Source organism: Rhinoraja longicauda, chromosome 5 (assembly GCF_053455715.1).
Source record: "Rhinoraja longicauda isolate Sanriku21f chromosome 5, sRhiLon1.1, whole genome shotgun sequence".
NCBI lineage: Eukaryota > Metazoa > Chordata > Chondrichthyes > Rajiformes > Arhynchobatidae > Rhinoraja > Rhinoraja longicauda.
Window position 1 is genome coordinate 7,023,776 of NC_135957.1, and position 22,026 is coordinate 7,045,801.

The window sequence follows — 22,026 nt, forward strand, 5'->3', positions numbered from 1 at the left end:
TGATAAGAATTAACTGCAGATGCTGGTTTAAACAGAAGACAGACCCAAAAAGCTGGAGCAACTCAGTGGGACAGGCAGCATCTCTGGAGAGAAGAAAAGGGTGACGTTTCGGGTCGGGTCTAAAGAAGGGGCTTGACCCGAAACGCCACCCTTCTCTCCAGAGATGCTGCCTGTCCCGCTTAGTTACTCCAGCTTTTTGTGACTATCCCATCTGCCTCCGCCTCCACCCCTGGCAGCACGTTCCAACCACCCTCTGGGTAAAAAAAAAAACTTGCCTTGAACATTTCCTTTGCCCTCTCACCCTCACACTTTAGTCCTTGTAGAAAGAGACAGAAGATTTACGAGGATGTTGCCAGAACTTGAGGGTCTGAGCTATAGAGGGAGGTTGGGCAGGCTAGGGCTTTATTCCATTGAGCGCAGGAGGATAAGGGGTGATCTTATAGAGGTGGACAAAATCATGAGCGGAATAAATAGGGTTATTGCACAGACTCTTTTCCCCCTAGTAGGCAAATCAAGAAGCAGAGGATATAGGTATAAAGTGAGAGGGGAAAAAATTAATATGAACCTGAGACGCAACTTTTTCACACAAAGGGTGGTGGGTCTGGAGGTAGTTGAGACAGGTTCTATCACAACATTTAAAAGACATTTAGGCAGGTACATGGATGGGATATGTTTAGGAGGATGTGGGCCATGACAGACAGGCGGGACTAGTGCAGATGAGGCATGTTGGTCAGCGTGGGCAAGTTGGGCTTCACTATAGGGCACTGTCTGACTCTAATGAAGACCTGTTTAGGGTCCCGACCTGAAACATCCTTTGTCCATTCTCTCCATAGATGCTGCCTGACCTGCTGAGTTGCTCCAGCACTGCGTATTTGGCTCAGGATTCCAGCATCTGCAGTTCCCTGTGACTACATTACATTTTGTAACCCTGATTCCGTTACTTCAGCAAAGAACAGAACGCTTCATTGACGTATCCATTAAATCACATCTCAAAAAGCAAACCTCGTTTTAAAAAAAAGGGGAAATAAGACCGCAGATAAACATATTTTAATTGAGATTAAATATATTATTGAAAGAAACAGTTTCTGAAATTGCACTGGTCATTTTTGTTTTTTAAAAACTCACGGCAATAAAATCTTCCCAAGTTTAATATCCCGGGAAAATCAGGCCAAATCTCCAGCAACAATCTCTGCCAAGTAGGAGCTTCATTACAGTTGCACCTCCAAAACTTGGAATAATGCAAGCCATACAAAACAGCTAGAGGTGTTTGATTAGGAAAACAGCTGTAAACACACACAAACACAAAAGTAAAGGAGACAGTGAACAGCTTTATGTACAAAACAGGGTTAAAAAATTATTTATAAAAGGGAATGAGAGAAAGAAAAGAAAAAAAAAACCGAAACGCAATCACTGTTTGTAGAAACATCTCCACTCTCAAGAACTGTACAGATCACAACAGGTCATGAGGATACACCAGGATCTTCGTCCAAGAAAAGAAAGCATCATGTTTGTAGCTTACAACCCAGCAGTCGGAACATTGAATTCTCCAAGTTTTGCTAACTAACGTATAAACACTCCGCCTTTCCCAAAACCATCACCCCCTCACCTCCACCTCTTCCCTGTGCCCTACCTGGATGTGCAACCATTTTCCCCCTTCCACCAAAATCCCTTCCTCTAGCTTCACATTTTGTGCCATCTCTCTCCTTACCCCACTGTCTTTTGTCTTTTCATCTCTGGCCTTTGTCCACCCATCTGCCAAACTACCTGCTCACCTGTACCCACCGATCACATGCCAGGCTTTGACCCGCCCCCACCTATCTTCCGGCTTTCTCCCCCCCCCCCCTACTATGATCCACCTGAAGAAGGGTGTTGACCCGAAACATCGCATACCCTTGTTCCCCAGGGATGCTGCCTGACCCGCTGAGTCACTTTGTCCCTTAATTTGTAAAGGAAAATCTCAAGTTACTACTAATGTGAATGAAGATCCTTTGGTGACAATACAATCTCCTCTTGCAAGCTGCAATAAAAACCAGGGATGTCAAGATGAGAAACGAGCATTAAATTATACTGGGGGAATAACACTGCATTTGGACCAAGTTTGCCACGTTTCATGTTACCGGTGAAAAAAACTTTTTTCTTTAAATTTGCTTTAAAAAATGCACCAGACTGAGTTCAGTGGACCTAATCTTTTAATTCACCAGCACTACACATCTAGCAGTTATTATTACTTTCCAGAAAACTATGACTTCCATCTTGAAGAAACAGTGCAACTTGGCAGCTGAAAGTCATGACTTCCGACCACAGGAGATCGCTCTACATCATAAGAAGAGACTTTAAATATATATATAAGCAGAAACTGCCAGCCAGCCTGCACGATCACAAAAATAGATATACTGCTTTGTTGAAAACAAAAATGGTGAAGGGAGAATGTTTTTTAAAAATAATGTTGATGAGGAGAAAGGTTTTTAAAATGACTGGGGGAAGAAAAGTTTTTCAGATGTCGACGAGAAAGGGTTTTTTAAAGTGAAGGAGAAATAGTTTTTATCAGGTGAAGGGGAGAAAGGTTGAGGTGAAGGGGACAAAGATTTTCTAAGGTGAGGGGGAAAAAGGATTTTAAGGAGAAGAGGGAAAAGGTTTTTTAGGGTGACGGGGAGAAAGGGTTTTTAAGGTGAAGGGAACAATTTGAAGGCGAGCAGTATAAATTGTAGCTTTCCTGACTAGAGTGGCCGAGCTGTGACTTCTTGCCACCTCCATTGAGGAGATTGAGATGCTTCATATATTTTAACTCCCCTCACATCTGTCCCTCTGCTAATGCAGCCTTTAATTTGGCGCAGGTGTGTAGTGATACAGGTGGCTCTCAGTTCACACTGCCTCACCTGAGTGGCCATTTGGAACACTTTGGGGCAAATTAAAGTGGAGATCTGCTCCGTCTATAATTGAACAATGTCGTGTTCACGTTGCATGGTGATAGTTGCTGGCCCACAGTAACAACATTTAAGGGACATTTTGGACAGGTACATGGATAGGACAGGTTTAGTGGGATGTGGGGCAAACGAGGGCAGGTGGGACTAGTGTAGATGGGACTTCTTGGTTGGCAAGGATGAGTTGGGCCGAAGGGCCTGTGTGACACTGCAGCAGCCTCGTTACTGGTGCTGCTTCATGCCAGGGGTACCACAGTCTAAATTTCCAGTCGGGGCCTGTCCATGCAAGGAGTAACGGTGGGGAGAGATAGGTCACGTTTTTAATTCCCCACTACGCCTGTTCATACCAAACTTTAGTTTTCCGTTTAGAGATACGACATGGAAACAAGCCTTTCAGCCCACACCGACCATCGATCATCTGCTCACACTAGCTCTACGTTATCCCACTTTCCCCCATGCACTACTGGCACACTAGGGGCAATTTACAGAGGCCCGATTAACCTACAAACCCACATATCTTTGGGTTGTGGGAAAAAATCGGAGAACCCGGAGGAAACCACGTGGTCGCAGGGAGAACATTGGACCTGGTTATCAGGTGGTCAGATGGACCAAACATCAGCTTTCCCTCTACATTTTCATGTTGCCCAAGTGTGTTTTTTTTCCCAGTCAGCCCTTACAACTTGGTAGTATGTAGGAAAGCTTCATAGGACTTTGGTTGGGCCGCATTTGGAAAATCGAGTGCATTTCTGGTCACCCCATTACAGGGCGGATGTGGAGAATGTGCAGATGTGGTTCACCAGAATGATACCGAGATAGGAGGTATTAGCTACAGAGAGAGGTCGGACAGACTTGGATTGCTGTCGGAAGTTGAGGGGAAACCTGATAGCAGCAGATAAAATGATGACAGGCAGAGAGCGGGCAGACGGTCAGAACCATTTTTCCCCCAGAATAGAAATGTCAAGAATTTGAGAGCACAGCCTGAAAGCCGTGAGGGGCAAAGATGCGAGCAGATGTGTGGGGCAAGTTATTTTACACAGGGGTCATGAATGCCCGGAAAGCACTGCCAAAGGTGGTGGTGGTGGAGGCAGATAAAGAATACACAAAGTGCTGGAGTATCTCAGCGGGTCAGGCTCTGGAGAACGTGGATAGGTGATGTTTCAGGTCGGGACCCTTCTTCAGACTGATTATGGGGGGGGGGGAGGGAGGAGAGAGATTTGATACGAAGGTCAGAGATGAAAAGACAGAAGGTGCGAGACAAAAGATTTGAAGAGTTGTGAATTGTGAAGCTAGAATTGAGGCAAATACTATAACAATAGTTAAAAGACACAGATAGGTTTAGAAGGGTGTGGGCCAAATGGGACTAGTGTAGATGGGGCATCTTGGTTGGCACGGGCAAGTTGGGCTGAAGGGCCTGTGCGACTCAAAACGTGACACCAGTCTTGATGCTCTTTTGTAGGAGGATTCAGCAAAGGATAGAAATGAGCAACTGCAGATGTTCGTTTACAAAATAAAAGGCACAGAGTGCTGGAGTAACTCAGCAGGTCAAGCAGCACCTCTGAAGAATATGGATAGGCTACGTTTCTGGGTCAGGGCATTTTTCTTCAGACCCAAAACATTACCTGCCCACGTTCTCCAGAGATGCTGCCTGCCACTCTGAGTTACTCCGCGCTTTGTGTCTGAGTCAGCAAAAGGACACCGGGTTCGGCGCGGTGGGAAGGATGCTGGGGAGGTGAGATGCTTGCTGCAGACATTGGTGGCAGGCATTCTCCGCGGCCGCAGGCGCTTGCGTTACCAAGACCGAAATAGGTGGGCGGAGCGAAGAAGAGAGGCAGCGCAGTCCGTGACAACCAAGGGGGTTCCATCAAGCCCTTTGCCTCCCTCCTCCCTCCATATAAATTCGGGTTTTGGGGGAATGGGCGTTGATCGGACCTTGCTGCCGCACTGAAAACCATGGAAACTCCGGCCCACACTGCAATCGGATCACGTAACAACAGCAGGATGACAGCAACGCACAAACCACTTGCTCGCCTTCACCCTCCCTGGTGCTTACCCCACTTGCCCCAAGCCCGAGCGACGGTCGGTTTAAACAAGTGCCCAACCTGGGTGAAATCTCCGACACACAGATCCACCGACAAGTAGCTCCCTCCGAGCAAAACCAACCGGGCAGTTTGGAAGACCAGACAGCTTGGCGATAAAATTAAAGACAGGGAAGGACGGAGGGGCTGAACTACAGTACGGCTGCACATTCAGGCATCTGGCCAAGCACTTCTCTCTTAAATCCGTCCTCTCCCCGACCCAGTTTTAAGGGGACATCTCCCGGAGTCTGCAACCTACAGAGATTCTTGTAACAGAACACAAACATACGTCGGGGGGAAAAAAAAAGCTGTAACAGAGTATAATATTGACGCCAAATACATCCAACGAAACCAATTCCTGGCAGTGATTCTCATTACTACAGTAGCAGATCCTTCACCCAATTTATTATTATATAGAATGATTTAGATAATTATTTCAACGCACAATGTGCAAAATTAAAGTTTACAAAAGAAAGCAAAAAAGAAAAAGCAGATGCCAAGCGTGGTGAGGCTTGGTTTTATCTGGTGTAATATACTCTGTAGTAAACGGTTTTTGACCTCCACAACGAGTAGGAGTTGTCGAATTTCAGGAGGTACACCCCTCGGCCTGGGTACTGATGGGATCCAGCGTAGACCTCCTCGTGGCAGTCGCGTCTGTAGACAGGCACCACCTCGTCCACCTGCACTTTGCTGGCCTCCTTCTTCACTTTCTCCACTTCGCTGGGGCTCCCTGGCGGAAAAACAAGCAAACTGCCCTCAAGACCTGCAAACGCGGAAGAGCGCAGCACACGGACAGGCCCGGCGGCCCACAGAGTCTGTGCCAAACACGAAGCCAAGAAACAGAACGCGGAAAATAGATGCAGGAGGAGCCCATGCGGCCCTCTGAGCCAGCACCGCCATTCAATACCATCATGGCTGATCATCTAAAATCAGTACGCCGTTCCTGCTTTTTCCCTACATCCCCTGATTCCTTTAGCCCTAAGAGCTAAATGTAACTCTCTCTCTCTTGAAAAGACAACTCCTAGCTGCATGCATGTGATCCATATCCTTCCATTCCCCGCACAATACATGATTATCCAAAAGTCTCTTAAAACATCTGTATTATGTCTGCCTCTACCACCACCCTCTGTGTGGTTCAGGCACCCACAAACCTGTGTGTAAAAAGATCTTCCCCGCATGTCTCCTTTAAACTTTACCCTCCTCATCTTAAAGCTATGCCCTCCAGTCTATTACCATCTCATCCTGGGAACAAAGTTCCGACCGTCTACTCCAGCTAGGCCTCTCATTATTTGATATACTTCTTTCAGGTCTTCCCCCTTGGCCTTCCAAGGGTACAATCCTAGCTTGAAGAAGGGTCTCGACCCGAAACGTCACCCGTTCCTTCTCTCCAGAGATGCTGCCTGACCCGCTGAGTTACTCCAGCATTCTATCTCCCCTTGCAGCTGCTGCCCCCCGAATCCAGACACCACTCAGGTAAACTACCACTGCGGCCTGTCCAAAGCCCCCACATCCTTCCTGTAATGGGGAGACCAGAACTGCACACACGACTCAAAATGAGGGCCAGAGTTGCACCATGACTTCCTGATTCATAGACTGACAATGCCCCAACTTAAACCAAGCACACCATATGTCTTCTACACCATTCTATCACTTGTCAAGTTTATCCCCACCTCTCTTCCAGCTTTCACCCCTCCCCTCCCAACACAATCAATGCGAAAAAGGGCCCTGAAAAGTTATTCATTTGTGTTCTCCATAGATGCTCCAAAAGTTAGACACAAAAAGCTGGAGTAACTCAACGGGACAGACAGCACCTCCGGAGGGAAGGAAATGGTGAGGTTTCAATGGACAATAGGTGCAGGAGGAGGCCATTCAGCCCTTTGAGCCAGCACCACCATTCAATGTGATCATGGCTGATCATTCTCAATCAATACCCCGTTCCTGCCTTCTCCCTGTACCCACTGACTCCGCTATCCTTATGACCTCTATCTAGCTCTCTCTTGAATGCATTCAGAGAATTGGCCTCCACTGCCTTCTGAGGCGAGACCCTTCTTCAGACTGACCTTACCGGCCCAAAACATCACCCAATTCGTTCCCTCCAGAGATGCTGCATGTCCTGCTGTTACTCCAGCTTTTTGTGTCCATTTTCGGCTTAAACCAGCATCTGCAGTTCCTTCCTACGCATGCTCCTAAGTTACTCCAGTGCCTTTCTATGTTCTATCTACATTTTACAAATGTAGAATGACCTTCCACAAGATAGGATACTGTTTGATTTACCTCTGCCCCATTGAGCACATTGGACATTGTCTTTGAAACTGATGTACGACAATGCCGAAAACTATTAAAACTTTAACTGCACTCTGCATCTTCCCTAGTGAGACCGCACCTGGGGTACTGTGTGCAGTTTTGGTCTCCAAATTTGAGGAAGGATATTCTTGCTATTGAGGGCGTGCAGCGTAGGTTTACTAGGTTAATTCCCGGAATGGCGGGACTGTCATATGTTGAAAGACTGGACCGACTAGGCTTGTATACACTGAATTTAGAAGGATGAGAGGAGATCTTATCGAAACGTATAAGATTATTAAGGGGTTGGACACGTTAGAGGCAGGAAAAATGTTCCCAATGTTGGGGGAGTCCAGAACAAGGGGCCACAGTTTAAGAATAAGGGGTCGGCCATTTAGAACTGAGCTGAGGAAAAACTTTTTCAGTCAGAGAGTTGTGAATCTGTGGAATTCTCTGCCTCAGAAGGCAGTGGAGGCCAATTCTCTGAATGCATTCAAGAGAGAGCTGGATAGAGCTCTTAAGGATAGCGGAGTCAGGGGGTATGGGAAGAAGGCAGGAACGGGGTACTGATTGAGAATGATCAGCCATGATCACATTGAATGGCGGTGCTGGCTCGAAGGGCCGAATGGCCTCCTCCTGCACCTATTATCTATTGTCTATCGCTCTCGCGATTGTAGTTGAGTTTGAAGTGATTGTATCTATGTACGGTATATCTGGTCTGTTCGGATAGCATGCAGAACAAAGCTTTTCACTGCACCTCTCTACACGTGACAATTGATAAACCGAAACTTTAAAACCTCAACCGTGCCAATCTTTAAGAGTACCTATTCTTTCACTAAGCAACCTTTTAATCTTAATATACCTGTAGAATCACAAAGGTATTTCCTTCACTTTGCCTGACAGATCCATTTCATGTCCTCTTTCATTGCCTTCTTAAGTGTAATCCTACACGTATATCTCGCTGCATGTGACACTAATAAGCCTAAACCTAAAGTGCTAGAGGGACTCAGTGGGGCAAGTAGCATCTGTGGAGGGAGATGGACAGACAACATTTTGGATTGGGGCCCTTGTACCTCGATAGGCATGACAACAGTAAACCTAAATATGCTGGAGGAACACAGCATCTATGGAGGGAGATGGACGGACGACATTTTGGATTGGGGCCCTTGTATCTCGATAGGCATGACAACAGTAAACATAAATATGCTGGAGGAACACAGCATCTATGGAGGGAGATGGACAGGCGACATTTTGGATTGGGGCCCTTGTACCTCGATAGGCATGACAACAGTAAACGTAAATTCAAGGGGTCACAGTTTAAGGATAAGGGGGAAGTCTTTTTGGACCGAGATGAGAAAGTTTTTTTTCACACAGAGAGTGGTGAATCTGTGGAATTCTCTGCCACAGAAGGTAGTTGAGGCCAGTTCATTGGCTATATTTAAGAGGGAGTTAGATGTGGCCCTTGTGGCTAAAGGGATCAGTGGGTATGGAGAGAAGGCAGGTACGGGATACTGAGTTGGATGATCAGCCATGATCATATTGAATGGCGGTGCAGGCTCGAAGGGCCGAATGGCCTACTCCTGCACCTATTTTCTATGTTTCTAAATATGCTGGAGGAACACAGCATCTATGGAGGGAGATGGACAGGCGACATTTTGGATTGACCCTTGTGCCTCGGTACACACGACAGTAAAGCTCAACCTAAATCTGAATATGCCAGCGATACGAAGTGACTCCATTTCCCTGCACCAGGTCCCTCCCAGTGACAGCAGCCCCAGCATGGAGGGAGATGAGGCCGCCCTACCTTCCTCGTCGTCCTCCTCGTCGCTGGACTCCGTGACGTGCACGCTGACGGCGGTGTTGGGGGAATCCGTCCATTCAAAGCACACGCCGAAACCTATGTCATAATTGTCTGTGGCAAATTCCCAGAAGAGGTAGGAGCCCTCCTCGTGCGTGGGCACCCGCACGGTCACCACCTCGCCCCGGCCCACCGTGATGACCGAGTCGGCGTCCTGACGGATCTTCTCCTTGAAGTCTTTGATCTGCGGCCGGGTCCACATGGACGGCGCTGCGATGACCGGCGTGGCATCTGTGGGGAACACAAGGACACCACCGCACCCTGACGGAGTCACAACGGTACACAGGCAGCGTTGGTACCGCAATAGCAAGGCGTTTAGACACGCGACGTTTCCATGCCAGCAGAGGTTGAGGCAACTCTTTGTGTGCTAGTCACAGAAGGGACGAGTAGGGCGGCACGGTGGAGTTGCTGCCTTACAGCGCTAGCAGCGCCAGAGACCCGGGTTCCATCCCAACTACGGGTGCTGTCTGTACGGAGTTTGTACCTTCTCCCCGCGACTGCTTCGGCTTCCTCCAAAGACGTACAGGTTTGTAGGTTAATTGGCTTGGTACAAATGTAAATTGTCCCTAGCGTGTGTAGGATAGTGTTAATGTGCGGGGATCGCTGGTCAGTGCGGACTCGGTGGGCCGAATGGCCTGTTTCCGCACTCTCTAAACTAAAGGTAACCAAACTAAAAGTGGATCTGCAATGACGCATTGCAATCGCTCCACTCTTTTAAATCTCTACTCCAACAGGAACATTTTTTCGTTATTCCCTTTATCATGTTTCTGTACTTTGGATAGCTGGTTCGTAATCATGTATTGTCTTTCCGCTGACTGGTTAGCAAGCAGAAAACTTTTCACTGTACCTCGGTACACGTGACAATAAACTAAACTCAATCGTTTAGTTTATTTTTTGTCACGTGTACCGAGGTACAGTGAAAAGGTTTTTTGTTGCGTACTACCCAGTCAGCGGAAAGACTACACGTGATTATAATCAAACCGTGCACAGATACCGGATAACGGGGACAACGTGGAATTCTCTGCCTCAAAAGGCAGTGGAGGCCAATTCTCTGAAAGCATTCAAGAGAGAGCTGGATAGAGCTCTTAAGGATAGCGGAGTCAGGGGGTATGGGGAGAAGGCAGGAACGGGGTACTGATTGAGAATGATCAGCCATGATCACATTGAATGGCGGTGCTGGCTCGAAGGGCCGAATGGCCTACTCCTACACCTATCGTCTATTGTCTAACATTTAGTGCAAGATAAAGTTGGATTAAAGATAGTTCAAAGGTCTCCAATGAGGTGGATGGGAGACCTGGACTGCACTCTAGGTTTGAGGTGAAGGGGAAATGTGAGGAGTAACTTTTTTTTTGAAAGGGTGGTGGGTGTGTGGAACAAGCTGCCGGTGGAGGTAGTTGAGGCAGTTACTATCACAACTTTTAAGAAACATTTAGACAAGTACATGCACAGGTTAGTTTAGAGGCATATGGGCCAAAGGCAGGCAGGTGGGACTAGTGTTGATGGATGGGCCTGTTTCCACGCTATAGGACTCTATGACTCGAGCTGGTGAGAGGACGGTTCAGTTGCCTGATAACATCTGGGAAGGAACTGTCCCTTTATCTGGAGGTATGCGTTTTCAATAGCCTGCCCAAGCTGGTTACAAAAATAATAGCAAATAATTCTGTTACAAAAACAATAGCAAATAATTCTGCATCACAAGGCTTCTTGTAACCTTGTATGAACGATGTGGGCCAAAGGGTTAGCTTCCGTGCTGTATGACTCTGGCATCCCTGTGGAAGCATTATCCTAAACTCACTTTGCAAAGTGAGTACACAGAGTATTCAGGCACTCTGCGTTGGAAAAGCAGCCAAAATAATCAAATACTTCTCCCACCCCGGTCATTCCTTCCTTCTCCCACCCCGGTCATCCTTCCTTCTTCTACCCCGGTCATCCTTCCTTCTCCCCACTCCCGTCTGGCAGAAGGTTACAGAAGCTTGAAAGCGCGCACCACCAGACTCAGGAACATCGTCTTCCCCGCTGTTATCAGGCTTCTGAACGGCCCTTCCATAAGCGAGGGTATTGTCCAATTCAACTCTACCACATTGCGGACATTGGACTTTGTCTGTGGAATTGGTGCGCTACAATGCTGAGAACTATATTCTGCACTCTGCATCTTCCCCTTTAGCTCTACCGATTGTACTTGAGTTTGACTCGATTGTATTTATGTACATAAGTTCATAAGTAATAGGAGCAGAATTCGGCCATTCGGCCCAATGAGTCTACTCCACCATTCAATCATGGCTGACCCATCTTTTCCTCTCATCGCCATTCTCATGCCCTCTCCCCATAACATTTGACACCCTTACTAATCAAGAAACTATCTCTGCTTTAAATCTCTGCTTTAAAAAGATTTGGCTTCCACTGCCATCAATGGTAAAGTATTATCTAATCTGATCGGATAGAATGCAAAACAAAGCCTTTTACAGTACCTTGGTTATTGTGACAATGATAACCCTAAACCTACAAACAACTCTGCGATGCGAGAGGAATTTGGAGCACCCAGAGGAAACACAGGTAGTCACAGGGAGAACATGCAAACTCCACACAGACAGCACCTAGATTCATGATCAGTGCGGGTGTCAGGGGTTATGGGGAGAAGGCAGGAGAATGGGGTTAGGAGGGAGAGATAGATCAGCCATGATTGAATGGCGGAGTAGACTTGATGGGCTGAATGGCCTGATTCTGCTCCTATCACTTATGACCTAAACGTAAACCTAAACCAATGATGCGATAGAAACGCAAACATGGGCGAGGGAGACTACACAGGACAAATTGCAGTGTCCGCAGGAGACCTGTGAACAGGGATCGGCGGTGGTTAATAAACCCCAGTGCTCACCTTTTGGTCCGTTTTCCAGGATCTCCTCGGAGGATTCAGGCTCGGGCTCCTTCTCCGAGCTGTCTGTGTGAGTGGTTGTCTGTCCGTTAACCGTGGGGACCTCTCCAATTCCAATGTGGGCTGTTGGTACGATTGACTCCTGCTGCTTCTGTAGAGTTGCCTGAAGCCATCAAAGAAACAGGCCGGCGTTAACCGGAACATAATTAATGCGAGAGTAAAAAATACAACCGACCCGTTTCAGAACATTTCAAAGACAACAGCGCGGGAGTAACTCAGCGTGCCAGGCAGCTATCTCCGGAAAACATGGATAGGTGATGTTTCAAGTCGGGATGCTACCTGAGCCGCTAAGTTACTCCAGCACTTTGTGTCATTGCTTGTAACCAAGTATTCTTTGCTCCAAGTCAGACATACTGTTACAAAGAATACTCTCTGTACTCACTTTGCAAAGCGAGTTTAAAAAATGCTTCCACAGGGTTGTCAGAGTCATAGAGCTCAGAAACTGGCCCTTCAACCCAAATCATTCATGTAATGTTACAAGAAGCCGTGTGATGCAGATTTAATTACTGTTATTTTTGTATCACATGTATTGATGTTTGGACAGGCTATTGAAAAGGCACACCTCCAGATTCAGGGACAGTTTCTTCCCAGATGTTGTCAGGCAACTGAACCGTCATCTCACCAGCTAGAGTGTGGTCCTGACCTCCCATCTACCTCATTGGAGACCTTTGAATTATCTTCAATTGGACACAAAATGCTGGAGTAACTCAGCGGGTCAGGCAGCGTCTCTGGAGAGAAGAAATGGGTGACGTTTCGGGCTGAGACCAGTCTGAAGAAGTCTGCTGTGTGTGTGTGTGTGTGTGTGTGTGTGTGTGTGTGTGTGTGTGTGTGTGTGTGTGTGTGTGTGTGTGTGTGTGTGTGTGTGTGTGTGTGTGTGTGTGTGTGTGTGAAGCTTGCACATTCTCCCTGTGACCGTGTGGGTTTCCTCCCACTTCCAAAGATGTGCGCGTTCGTAGGTTAATTGGCCCTCGGTAAAACCCGCACCTGGTGTGCAGGGAGTGGATGAGAAAGTGGGATAACATAGAACTAGTGCAAACGGGCGATCGATGGTCGGCGTGGATTCGACAGGCCTTGGGGCCCCTTTACGTGCTGCATCTCGAGAAGATCTAAACTGAACGTGGTGAGGTGAAGAAGGGTCCAGACCCAAAATGTCACCTATCCACATTCTCTAGAAATGCTGCCTGACCCGCTGAGTTACTCCGGCACCAGATGCCTTCCATTCCCCATTATTGGCTGCTGGGTCACGCGCAGGCCTCACCTGCTGCTGTGCCATCTGCACCTGGTATAGCTGCTGCATGTACTGTTGATAGTGCTGCTCTTGAAGCTGCCGGATCAGGAGCTGCTGTTGCTCGAAGTTGCCGGGGTACTGCTGGGCCGCGTATTGCTGGAACTGCACTGCGGTCTGTGCGTTTAAGGCAGCCATGATTTGTTGCCTGAAATGTAGAAGTTCACAGAGTTCACAGAGTAACCAGAGTAACATGTATAAAAAAAAGATGCCATTAAGCTGGAATGATTCACTGAGATGTTGCCAGGACTCGGGAACCTGTTCACAGAGTAACATCCCAGCCATGATCACATTGAATGGCGGTGCTGGCTCGAAGAGCCGAATGGCCTCCTCCTGCACCTATTGTCTATTGTTAAACCTCACAGGGCCTGGCAAGCTGCTTGAACTTCTCAACCACTCCCGCCCAACAACCTGCAGGCACCCCTCGAATGTGCAGGTGCTCCTCAGCTAACGATGGGGTTCCGTTCCGAGAAACCCATCGGAAACTGAAAATATCGTAAGTCAAAATGCATTGAAAACGCGCGATCGCGCGGCCGGAAGCGAGCGGCGGGTCGCTGCCGTTTGTACCATCGCAAAGTCCATCTATCACACATCGAACCAACGTAACCTGGGGAGTACATGTAGTTCTGTAACCAAACAGGCCAGGAAGAATCCACGTGCAGCAATTTTGCAGTCAGTAGGTCAGAGTCAGAGAGGTTAGTACAGCAGGGAAACAAGCACTTCAGACCATCAGGAGCAAAGAGGACCTTCTGCAGTTGTACAGGGCCCTAGTGAGACCACACCTGGAGTACTGTGTGCAGTTTTGGTCTCCAAATTTGAGGAAGAACATTCTTGCCATTGAGGGCGTGCAGCGTAGGTTTACTAGGTTAATTCCCAGAATGGCGGGACTGTCATATGTTGAAAGACTGGAGCGACTAGGCTTGTATACACTGGAATTTAGATGGATGAGAGGGGATCTTATCGAAACGTATAAGATTATTAAGGGGTAGGACACGTTAGAGGCAGGAAACATGTTCCCAATGTTGGGGGAGTCCAGAACAAGGGGCCACAGTTTAAGAATAAGGGGTAGGCCATTTAGAACAGAGATGAGGAAGAACTTTTTCAGTCAGAGTTGTAAATCTGTGGAATTCTCTGCCTCAGAAGGCGGTGGAGGCCAGTTCTCTGAATGCATTCAAGGGAGAGCTAGATAGAGCTCTTAAGGATAGCGGAATCTGGGGGTATGGGGAGAAGGCAGGAACGGGGTACTGATAGAGAATGATCAGCCATGATCACATTGAATGGTGGTGCTGGCTCGAAGGGCTGGATAGCCTACTCCTGCACCTATTGTCTATTGTCTATTATCTCCTCCATGTCGACCAATGCACCCAATCTAACTACTCTCATTTTTTCTATCCATGTACCTGTCCAAATGTCTCCACCCACACCGGCTAAGATGCTCCATCTTAGTTAGTCCCATTTGCCTGTCCCATGGGCCCAAGGGATTGGCCCATATTCCTTTCCTATCCTGTCCAAATGGCTGTTAAATGTTGTTATTGCACTTGCCTCAACTACCTCTCCGACAGCTCATTCCATATAAACTGCATCCTCTGCGTGAAAAAATTGCCCCTCGGGTTCCTGTTAAATCTTTCCCCCTCACACTTTAAACCTACGTTCCTCTGGTTCTTGATTCCTCTAGTCTGGGTAAAAGAATCAGTGCTTGCACCCTATCTATTCCCCTCGTGATTTTATACACCTTTATAAGATCACCCCTCACCCTCCTGCACTCCTAGGAATAAAGTTGTAGTCTGACCAACCTCTCCCTGTAGCCCAGGTTCCCGAGTCCTGGCAACATCTCAGTAAATCATTCCAGCTTAATGGCATCTTTTTTTTATACAGCAGGGTGATCAAAACTGAACACGATGTTCCAAGTAAACTTTGAAACAGAAACTCTGCCAATTTTAGTCAAGTAGCTGGGGAGGACTCCAATGTGATCTCAGGCAGTGGGATGGAAGTCAGTCAGCATTTCTGTGAAGGCCAACATTCTACTCAAACTGTGCGTCAACAACTCAACAAGTCACCGTTGGGATTTATAATGAGGCGGTCAGAGGCAGCTCCCTGAATATACTTGAATAAAGTCCTTGGAAAAAAACATTGCACAAATAGTTTTTCAGCTCAAGTAACGAAAAACAAAACTGAAGTAACTATTGCACAACAGCAACTTCCCTCCAACACCAACGACCTTCGCCTGTCAGGGTATTGAGCACACAAGTTGGGACGTTCTGTTACAGTTGTACAAGACATTAGTGAGGCTGCAATTGGGAGTATTGTGTTCAGTTTTCGTCACCGTGCGAGAGGAGGAATGTTGTTAAACTGGAAGGGATGCCGAGAAGATCCATGAGGATGTTGCCAGGACTCGAGGGTCTGAGCTATTGGGAGAGGTTGGGCAGGCGAGGATTTTATTCCTTGGAGAGCAGGAGGCTGAGGGGCGATCTTGCAGAGGTGTATAAAATCATAAGCGGTTTAGATATGGTGCATGCATTCCACTCTGGGCATGGGTTTAAGGTGAGAGGGGCAAGATTTAATAGGAACCCACGGAGCGACTTATTCCACACAGAGGGTGTGGATATCGGGAACAAGCTGCCAGAGGAGGTAGTTGAGGCAGGTACAGTAACAACATTTTACAGACATGTGGACAGGATAGGAAAGGGATATGGGCCAAACCCGTGCAAATGGGACTAGCTTAGATGGAGCATTTTGGCTGGCCGAGATGAGTTGGGCCGAAGGGCCTGTCTCCGTGCTGTGTGACTCTATGACCCTTCAGGACACTCCACTTTTGCCTCGAGTGGTGTTGAAGGAATGAATGCTGGCCAAGATACCTGGAGTACTCTGGACATGCTTGCACTGTCACTCACTAAAATAGCTGAGTAGCAGAACAGAGCCTCAATTTAACATTCCACTTTAGGTTTAGCATACCAAATTTCTTTAGTCAGAGGCGTGGTGAATCTGTGGAATTCTTTGCCACAGAAGGTTGTGGAGGCCAAGTCAGTGGATATTTTGAAGGCAGAGATAGACAGATTCCTGATCAGTACGGGTGTCAGGGGTTATGGGGAGAAGGCAGGAGAATGGGGTTAGGAGGTAGAGATAGATCAGTCATGACTGAATGGGGGAAGTAGACTTAATGGGCCGAATGGCCTAATTCTGCTCCCATCATTTATGACTATATGACTCTCGCTCCCGTAGGGCTATCAGGCTGGATCAGGAGCAAGACTTGAATTGACGAGCTGACCCAGAGACAAAAGTAATATCATGAACATGTAAGCGTGACTTGGTGATACACTGCTAGAGTCACCACCTCACAGCACCAGGGACAAGGGCAATCTCGATATCCGTTTCTTCACATCTGTAAAATTGGACTAGGTGACTTGAAGACCCAAGTTGGCTTGCACAGCTTGGATCAAATCCTCAGCTTTGGATGGTAGCACAATCAACATAGATCAGCACAGCACAGGAACAGGCCCTTCGGTCCACAACGTCTGTGCAAAACCCAATCGCAAGATAAACTAATTTCCCCAACCTGCGCATGTTCCTTATCCACGTGCTTATCTAAAAACCTCAAACGTTAGTAGCTTTTCACGGAGATCTTTTGTGAACTTCAGCATCAGTTGTAATGTGGAGACACGTAACAAGGAACTGCAGATGCTGGGATACCAAATAAGACACGAAGTACCGGAGTAACTCAGTGGGCGAGGAAGCATCTTTGGAGAACACGGACAGGGGACGATTCGGGTCAGGACGCTTCTTCAGATGTGACGTCACCACTCAGGGTCCCAACACTAAACGTCACACCAAGTCAGCCTGAGGAAGGATCCTGACCTGAAACGCCACCTATTCATGTCCTCCAGAGATGCTGCCTGACCCCTGCTGAGTTATTTCAACACTCTGTGTGCTTATTAGCATCAGTGGTAAGGAGGTCTTGTGTCAAGTTCCATTTTTAGGCCAAGAATATCCAGAGTTTCCAGTCTAACTACAATCATTTCATTATAAAAGATTAATAATAATTATAAGAAGAGAGGTAAACATGAGGAGAATAAAGAAACTGCCTAATGTGTCTTCAGAAAGGAAAGACCAGCCGAACCTGTTTCCATTACGCTTATCAACAAAAGGTTGCAGCAAGCTAATAGGGTTGTGAACCACTCCAAGGCACTAAACCGAGGTTGATATTCCTGATACAGCTTGGAGTTTGTTAAACAATGGTCCACGCTGAAGAAGTGCCCCGACCCAAAACGTTGCCTGTTGCCTGAGCAAACAGATGCTGCCGGACCTGCTGAGTTCCTCCAGCACATTGTGTTTTGCTCAACAATCCAGCACCTGGAGATCCTTGCATCACCCCTTCTATTCTCTTAGGTAAAGTGCAAAGACCCCATGATTTTAATAGAATAGGTGACGTTTTGGGTCGGAACACTTCTTGAGACTAACAGTAGAGGAGGGGGGGGGGGGGGGGGGGAGGGGGAAGATAAATTGGAGGAGAGAAAAGGTCAGAACAAATCCGACCTGAAATGTCACCTATTCTATTTCCACTGAGATGTTGCCTGACCCGCTGAGTTACTCCCATGGTTTCTTCCTCCACTCCCTGATTTTAATACACTGGTCTGCATGGACTTGATGGGCCGAGCGGTCTGTTTATGTACTCTATGAGTACTACAGTTTGCAGCCCAGTGGTATGAACGTCGACTTCTCCAACTTCAGATAGTCCCTCTGTCCCTCCCTTCCCCTCCCCCTTCCCAGATCTCCCTCTATCTTCCTGTCTCCACCTATATCCTTCATTTGTCCCGCCCCCCTGACATCAGTCTGAAGAAGGGTCTCGACCCGAAACGTCACCCATTCCTTCTCTCCCGAGATGCTGCCTGACCTGCTGAGTTACTCCAGCATTTTGTGAATAAATCGATTTGTACCAGCATCTGCAGTTATTTTCTTATATTATATGTACTCTATGATACTGATTCAAAAAGAGCTAGAACCGACCATGCATATATAACGCCCAGTTTACATTCCAATGTCAGCAACCCCAAACACAGATGAAATTAGTAGTATGAAAATAAAGCTGGGGTTGAAAACTAAAGAGCTTCAGCTTATGAAGATCTTACTTTTGTTGCTCCATTCGAAACCGTTCTTCCTCCAGATTTCTCCGCTCCCCCTCTTCCCGCCTCCTTTTCTCTTCCTCCTCTCTCTGCCGCCTCTCTTCTTCCTGCCGCAAGCGCTCCCGTTCCTCCTCCTCCCTGCGGCGCCTCTCCTCCTCCTCTCTCCTGCAGATGGAAGACAAGCCAGAGTAATAATAATAATAATAATAATAATACATAACATTTGTATAACGCTTTTCTAGACACTCAAAGACGCTTTACAGGGTAAATAAGACATAAAAATAAATGAATAAACGAACAGAAAAGGAAGAATAAGGTGAAGCGACGGTCAGTGGTTGAAGGCAGTGTTGAACAGGTGAGACTTCAGTGATATTTTGAATGTGGTGAGTGAGGAGGAGTCTCTGATGGTTTGAGGTAGTGAGTTCCAGAGGGTGGGAGCAGCGATGGAGGAAGCCCTGCCCCCCAGGATCTGAGTTTGGTCCGGATGGGGGGGGGGGACAGGAGGTTAGCAGCAGCAGAGCGGAGGGTGCGGGTGGGAGTGTGTCTGTGGAGGAGGTCAGTCAGGTAGGATGGGGCCAGGTTATGGAGGGCTTTGTAGGTCCTGAGGAGGATTTTGTACTGGATTCTCTGGGGGATGGGGAGCCAGTGGAGCTTGTAAAGGACGGGGTTGATATGGTCACGGGTCAGGGAGTGGGTGAGTAGACGGGCAGCGTATACCGTGAAACAATGCAGTCTGAATGCGGGCGAATGAACATTCGCCGTGGTTTGAAGCAAGCACTCGAGCTTACACAGGGCCTTCACTGCAGTCAAAGCTCTCAGTGCCCATAGAATTAATCAGCAAAAATATGTTACCTAATCCAAGAGATGCAAGTGGCAGATATTGGAACATAGAACAGTATAGCACAGGAATAGGCCCTTTGCTCCACAATGTCCATGGCGAACATGATGCCAAGTTAACCTCATCACCACTGCCTGCACGTAATCCATAGCCCCCTGGGGTGGATGTTTATGTTAACTTTTGTGTAGTTGTGTGTCTTGTTGCTTTTTTTTAGTATGGCTGTTTGGAAATTTGAGTTTAACTGTACCTTAATTGGTACACGTGACAATAAACCTTTTAAACCTAATGTCCTCTAGTCCTCAATTTACCTACTCTGGACAAGAGACTGTGCATCTACCTGATCTATTCCTCTCATACACCTCTACAAGATCACCCCTCATCCACCTGCGCTCCAAGGAATAGAGTCCCAGCCTAATCAACCTCTCCCTGTAGCTCAGACTCTCTGGTCCTGGCAACATCCTCGTAAATCTTTGTACACTTTCCAGCTTGACAACATCTTTCCTATAACATGGTGCTCAGAACTGAACATAATAATCTAAATGCAGCCTCAACAAAGTCTTATACAACTCTAACATGGTCTCCAAACTACTCAATACTCTGGCTGATGAAGACCAATGTGCCAAAAGCCTTTTTGGCCACCCGATCTCCACCTTCAAGGAACCATGCACCTGCACTCCGAGATCCCTCTGCTCTACAACACTCCCCAGAGCCCTACCATTCACTGTGTAGGCCCTGCCCATGTTAGACTTCCCAAAATGCAACCCCTCATATTTTTTCTGCATTAAAATCCCATCAACCATTCCTCCGCCCACCTGGCCAATCGATCAAGATCTACTGCAATTTTTCACAACCATCTTCACTATCTGCAAAACCACCCACTTTTGTATCATCTGCAAACTTACTAATCTTGCCGCGTATGTTCTCATCCACATCATTGATATAGATGACAAACAGTAACAGGCCCAGCACCGAACCCTGAGGCACACCACTAGTCACAGGCCTCCAGCCCGAGAAGCAACCTTCCACCATCACCCTCGTTTCCTTCCATGAAGCCAATTTTCTGTCCATTCAGCTATCTCTCCTTGGATCCTATACAATCTAATCCTCTAGAGCAGTCTATCATGCGGAACCCTGTCGAATGCTTTGCTGAAGTCCAGATATACATCTACACCTCTGCCTCCATCAACCTTTTTGGTCACCTGCCACTGCGCCACCGTGCTGCCCATGTTAAAGATTTTCTTCCTACTGGCTTACATTGATGAGGCACATTGGTCATCTTGGACAAGTTGGGCCAAAGGGCCTGCTTCTGTGATGTCTATGATTCCCAACTTCAGTAGCTGAACACTGTAACCCAGTGCATACTGGGTATCTCAGTCTGATAAGTATAAGAAAATAACTGCAGATGCTGGTACAAATCGAAGGTATTTATTCACAAAATGCTGGAGTAACTCAGCAGCTCAGGCAGCATCTCAGGAGAGAAGGAATGGGTGACGTTTCGGGTCGAGACCCTTCTTCAGACTGATGACGGGTCTCGACCTGAAAAGTCATCTATGCCTTTTCCCCAGAGATGCTGCCTGACCCGCTGAGTTACTCCAGCATTTTGCGTCTTTGGTGTAAGCCAGCATCTGCAGTTCCTTTGTACACACCAAATGCACAACCCCAGCTATTGTGCCCCTTCAAGTAGTCGAGTTCAAATAGACGCTGAACAACAGCAGCTCTGAAAAGCTGTGACATAATGTCCGACATTTGCATTTCAGACCCCTTGAGGTATTAAATCCCTGCAGTAGGGAAACTGGATTCCAGAACCACAAGTCTCTCCTGTGTTCAGTTCCTGCCAGGATTAGAATTTATTGTGCTGCAAGCAAGCAGGGCAACTTACTAGGTGACTGCCAAAAGCCGGCAGCATTCCCGTGGCTCCCGGAGCCACGTGCCAGTCAGATCCAGGGCCAACTGCTGCATTCCTCAGGGACACAAGTGAAACGGTTCTCTTCCTTGCAGATGCCAGCCATGTTTGTTCAACTTGTGCTCAAAAGGTGCCAACAAATAAAAATCTGAGACACAAGAGACTGGAATCTCGAGCAACAATCTGGGGGAGGGGGGGCTGCTGGCACAGGCAGCTGGAGGGAGAGAATAGGACTATTTGGTGAACTTTTGTAACACTAGCTCTAGAAACGTGGCGATGCTTGTGTACGGGCGGCACGGTGGCGCAGCGGTAGAGTTGCTGCCTTACAGCGAATGCAGCGCCGGACTCAGGTTCCATCCTGACTACGGGTGCTGTCTGTATGGAGTTTGTACGTTCTCCCCTTGACCTGCGTGGGTTTTCTCCGAGATCTTCGGTTTCCTCCCACACTCCAAAGACGTGCAGGTTTGTAGGTTAATTGACTGGGTAAATGTAAAAATTGTCCCTAGTGTGTGTAGGATAGTGTTAATGTGCGGGGATCGCTGGGCGGCGCGGACTCCGTGGGCCGAAGGGCCTGTTTCCGCGCTGTATCTCTAAATCTAAAAAATCTAAAATCTACTGCCTAGGGGAGGTCTGCTGTGTGATTTTACCAGATTGAATGCAAAAAACAAAGCATTTCACTGTACCTAGGTGCACGTGACAATAAAGTATCATTGATTTCTTCGTTGTACGCATCGCCAACAATTCGGCAAGAAAGCAAACAAACGCCCTTTCCTCAAAAGACTAGGAAGTTGGGAATGTCTCCAATGATTCTTACCGA

At 47.5% G+C, this 22,026-nt stretch overlaps 1 protein-coding gene across 1 annotated transcript in view; it reads right to left on the bottom strand.

Annotated features, from left to right (window-relative positions):
• Positions 1-1,022: 1,022 nt before the first annotated feature.
• acbd3 (acyl-Coenzyme A binding domain containing 3) overlaps positions 1,023-22,026 on the bottom strand; it is a 55,254-nt gene continuing 34,250 nt past the window's right edge. Inside the window, exons 4-8 of the mRNA XM_078398847.1 lie at positions 18,475-18,633; positions 13,325-13,499; positions 12,010-12,169; positions 9,081-9,365; positions 1,023-5,726 (exon numbers count right to left, since the gene is read on the bottom strand). Coding sequence (XP_078254973.1) covers positions 5,515-5,726; positions 9,081-9,365; positions 12,010-12,169; positions 13,325-13,499; positions 18,475-18,633 — 991 coding nt within the window. The 3' untranslated portion in view covers positions 1,023-5,514. The remainder of the gene's footprint in view (positions 5,727-9,080; positions 9,366-12,009; positions 12,170-13,324; positions 13,500-18,474; positions 18,634-22,026) is intronic.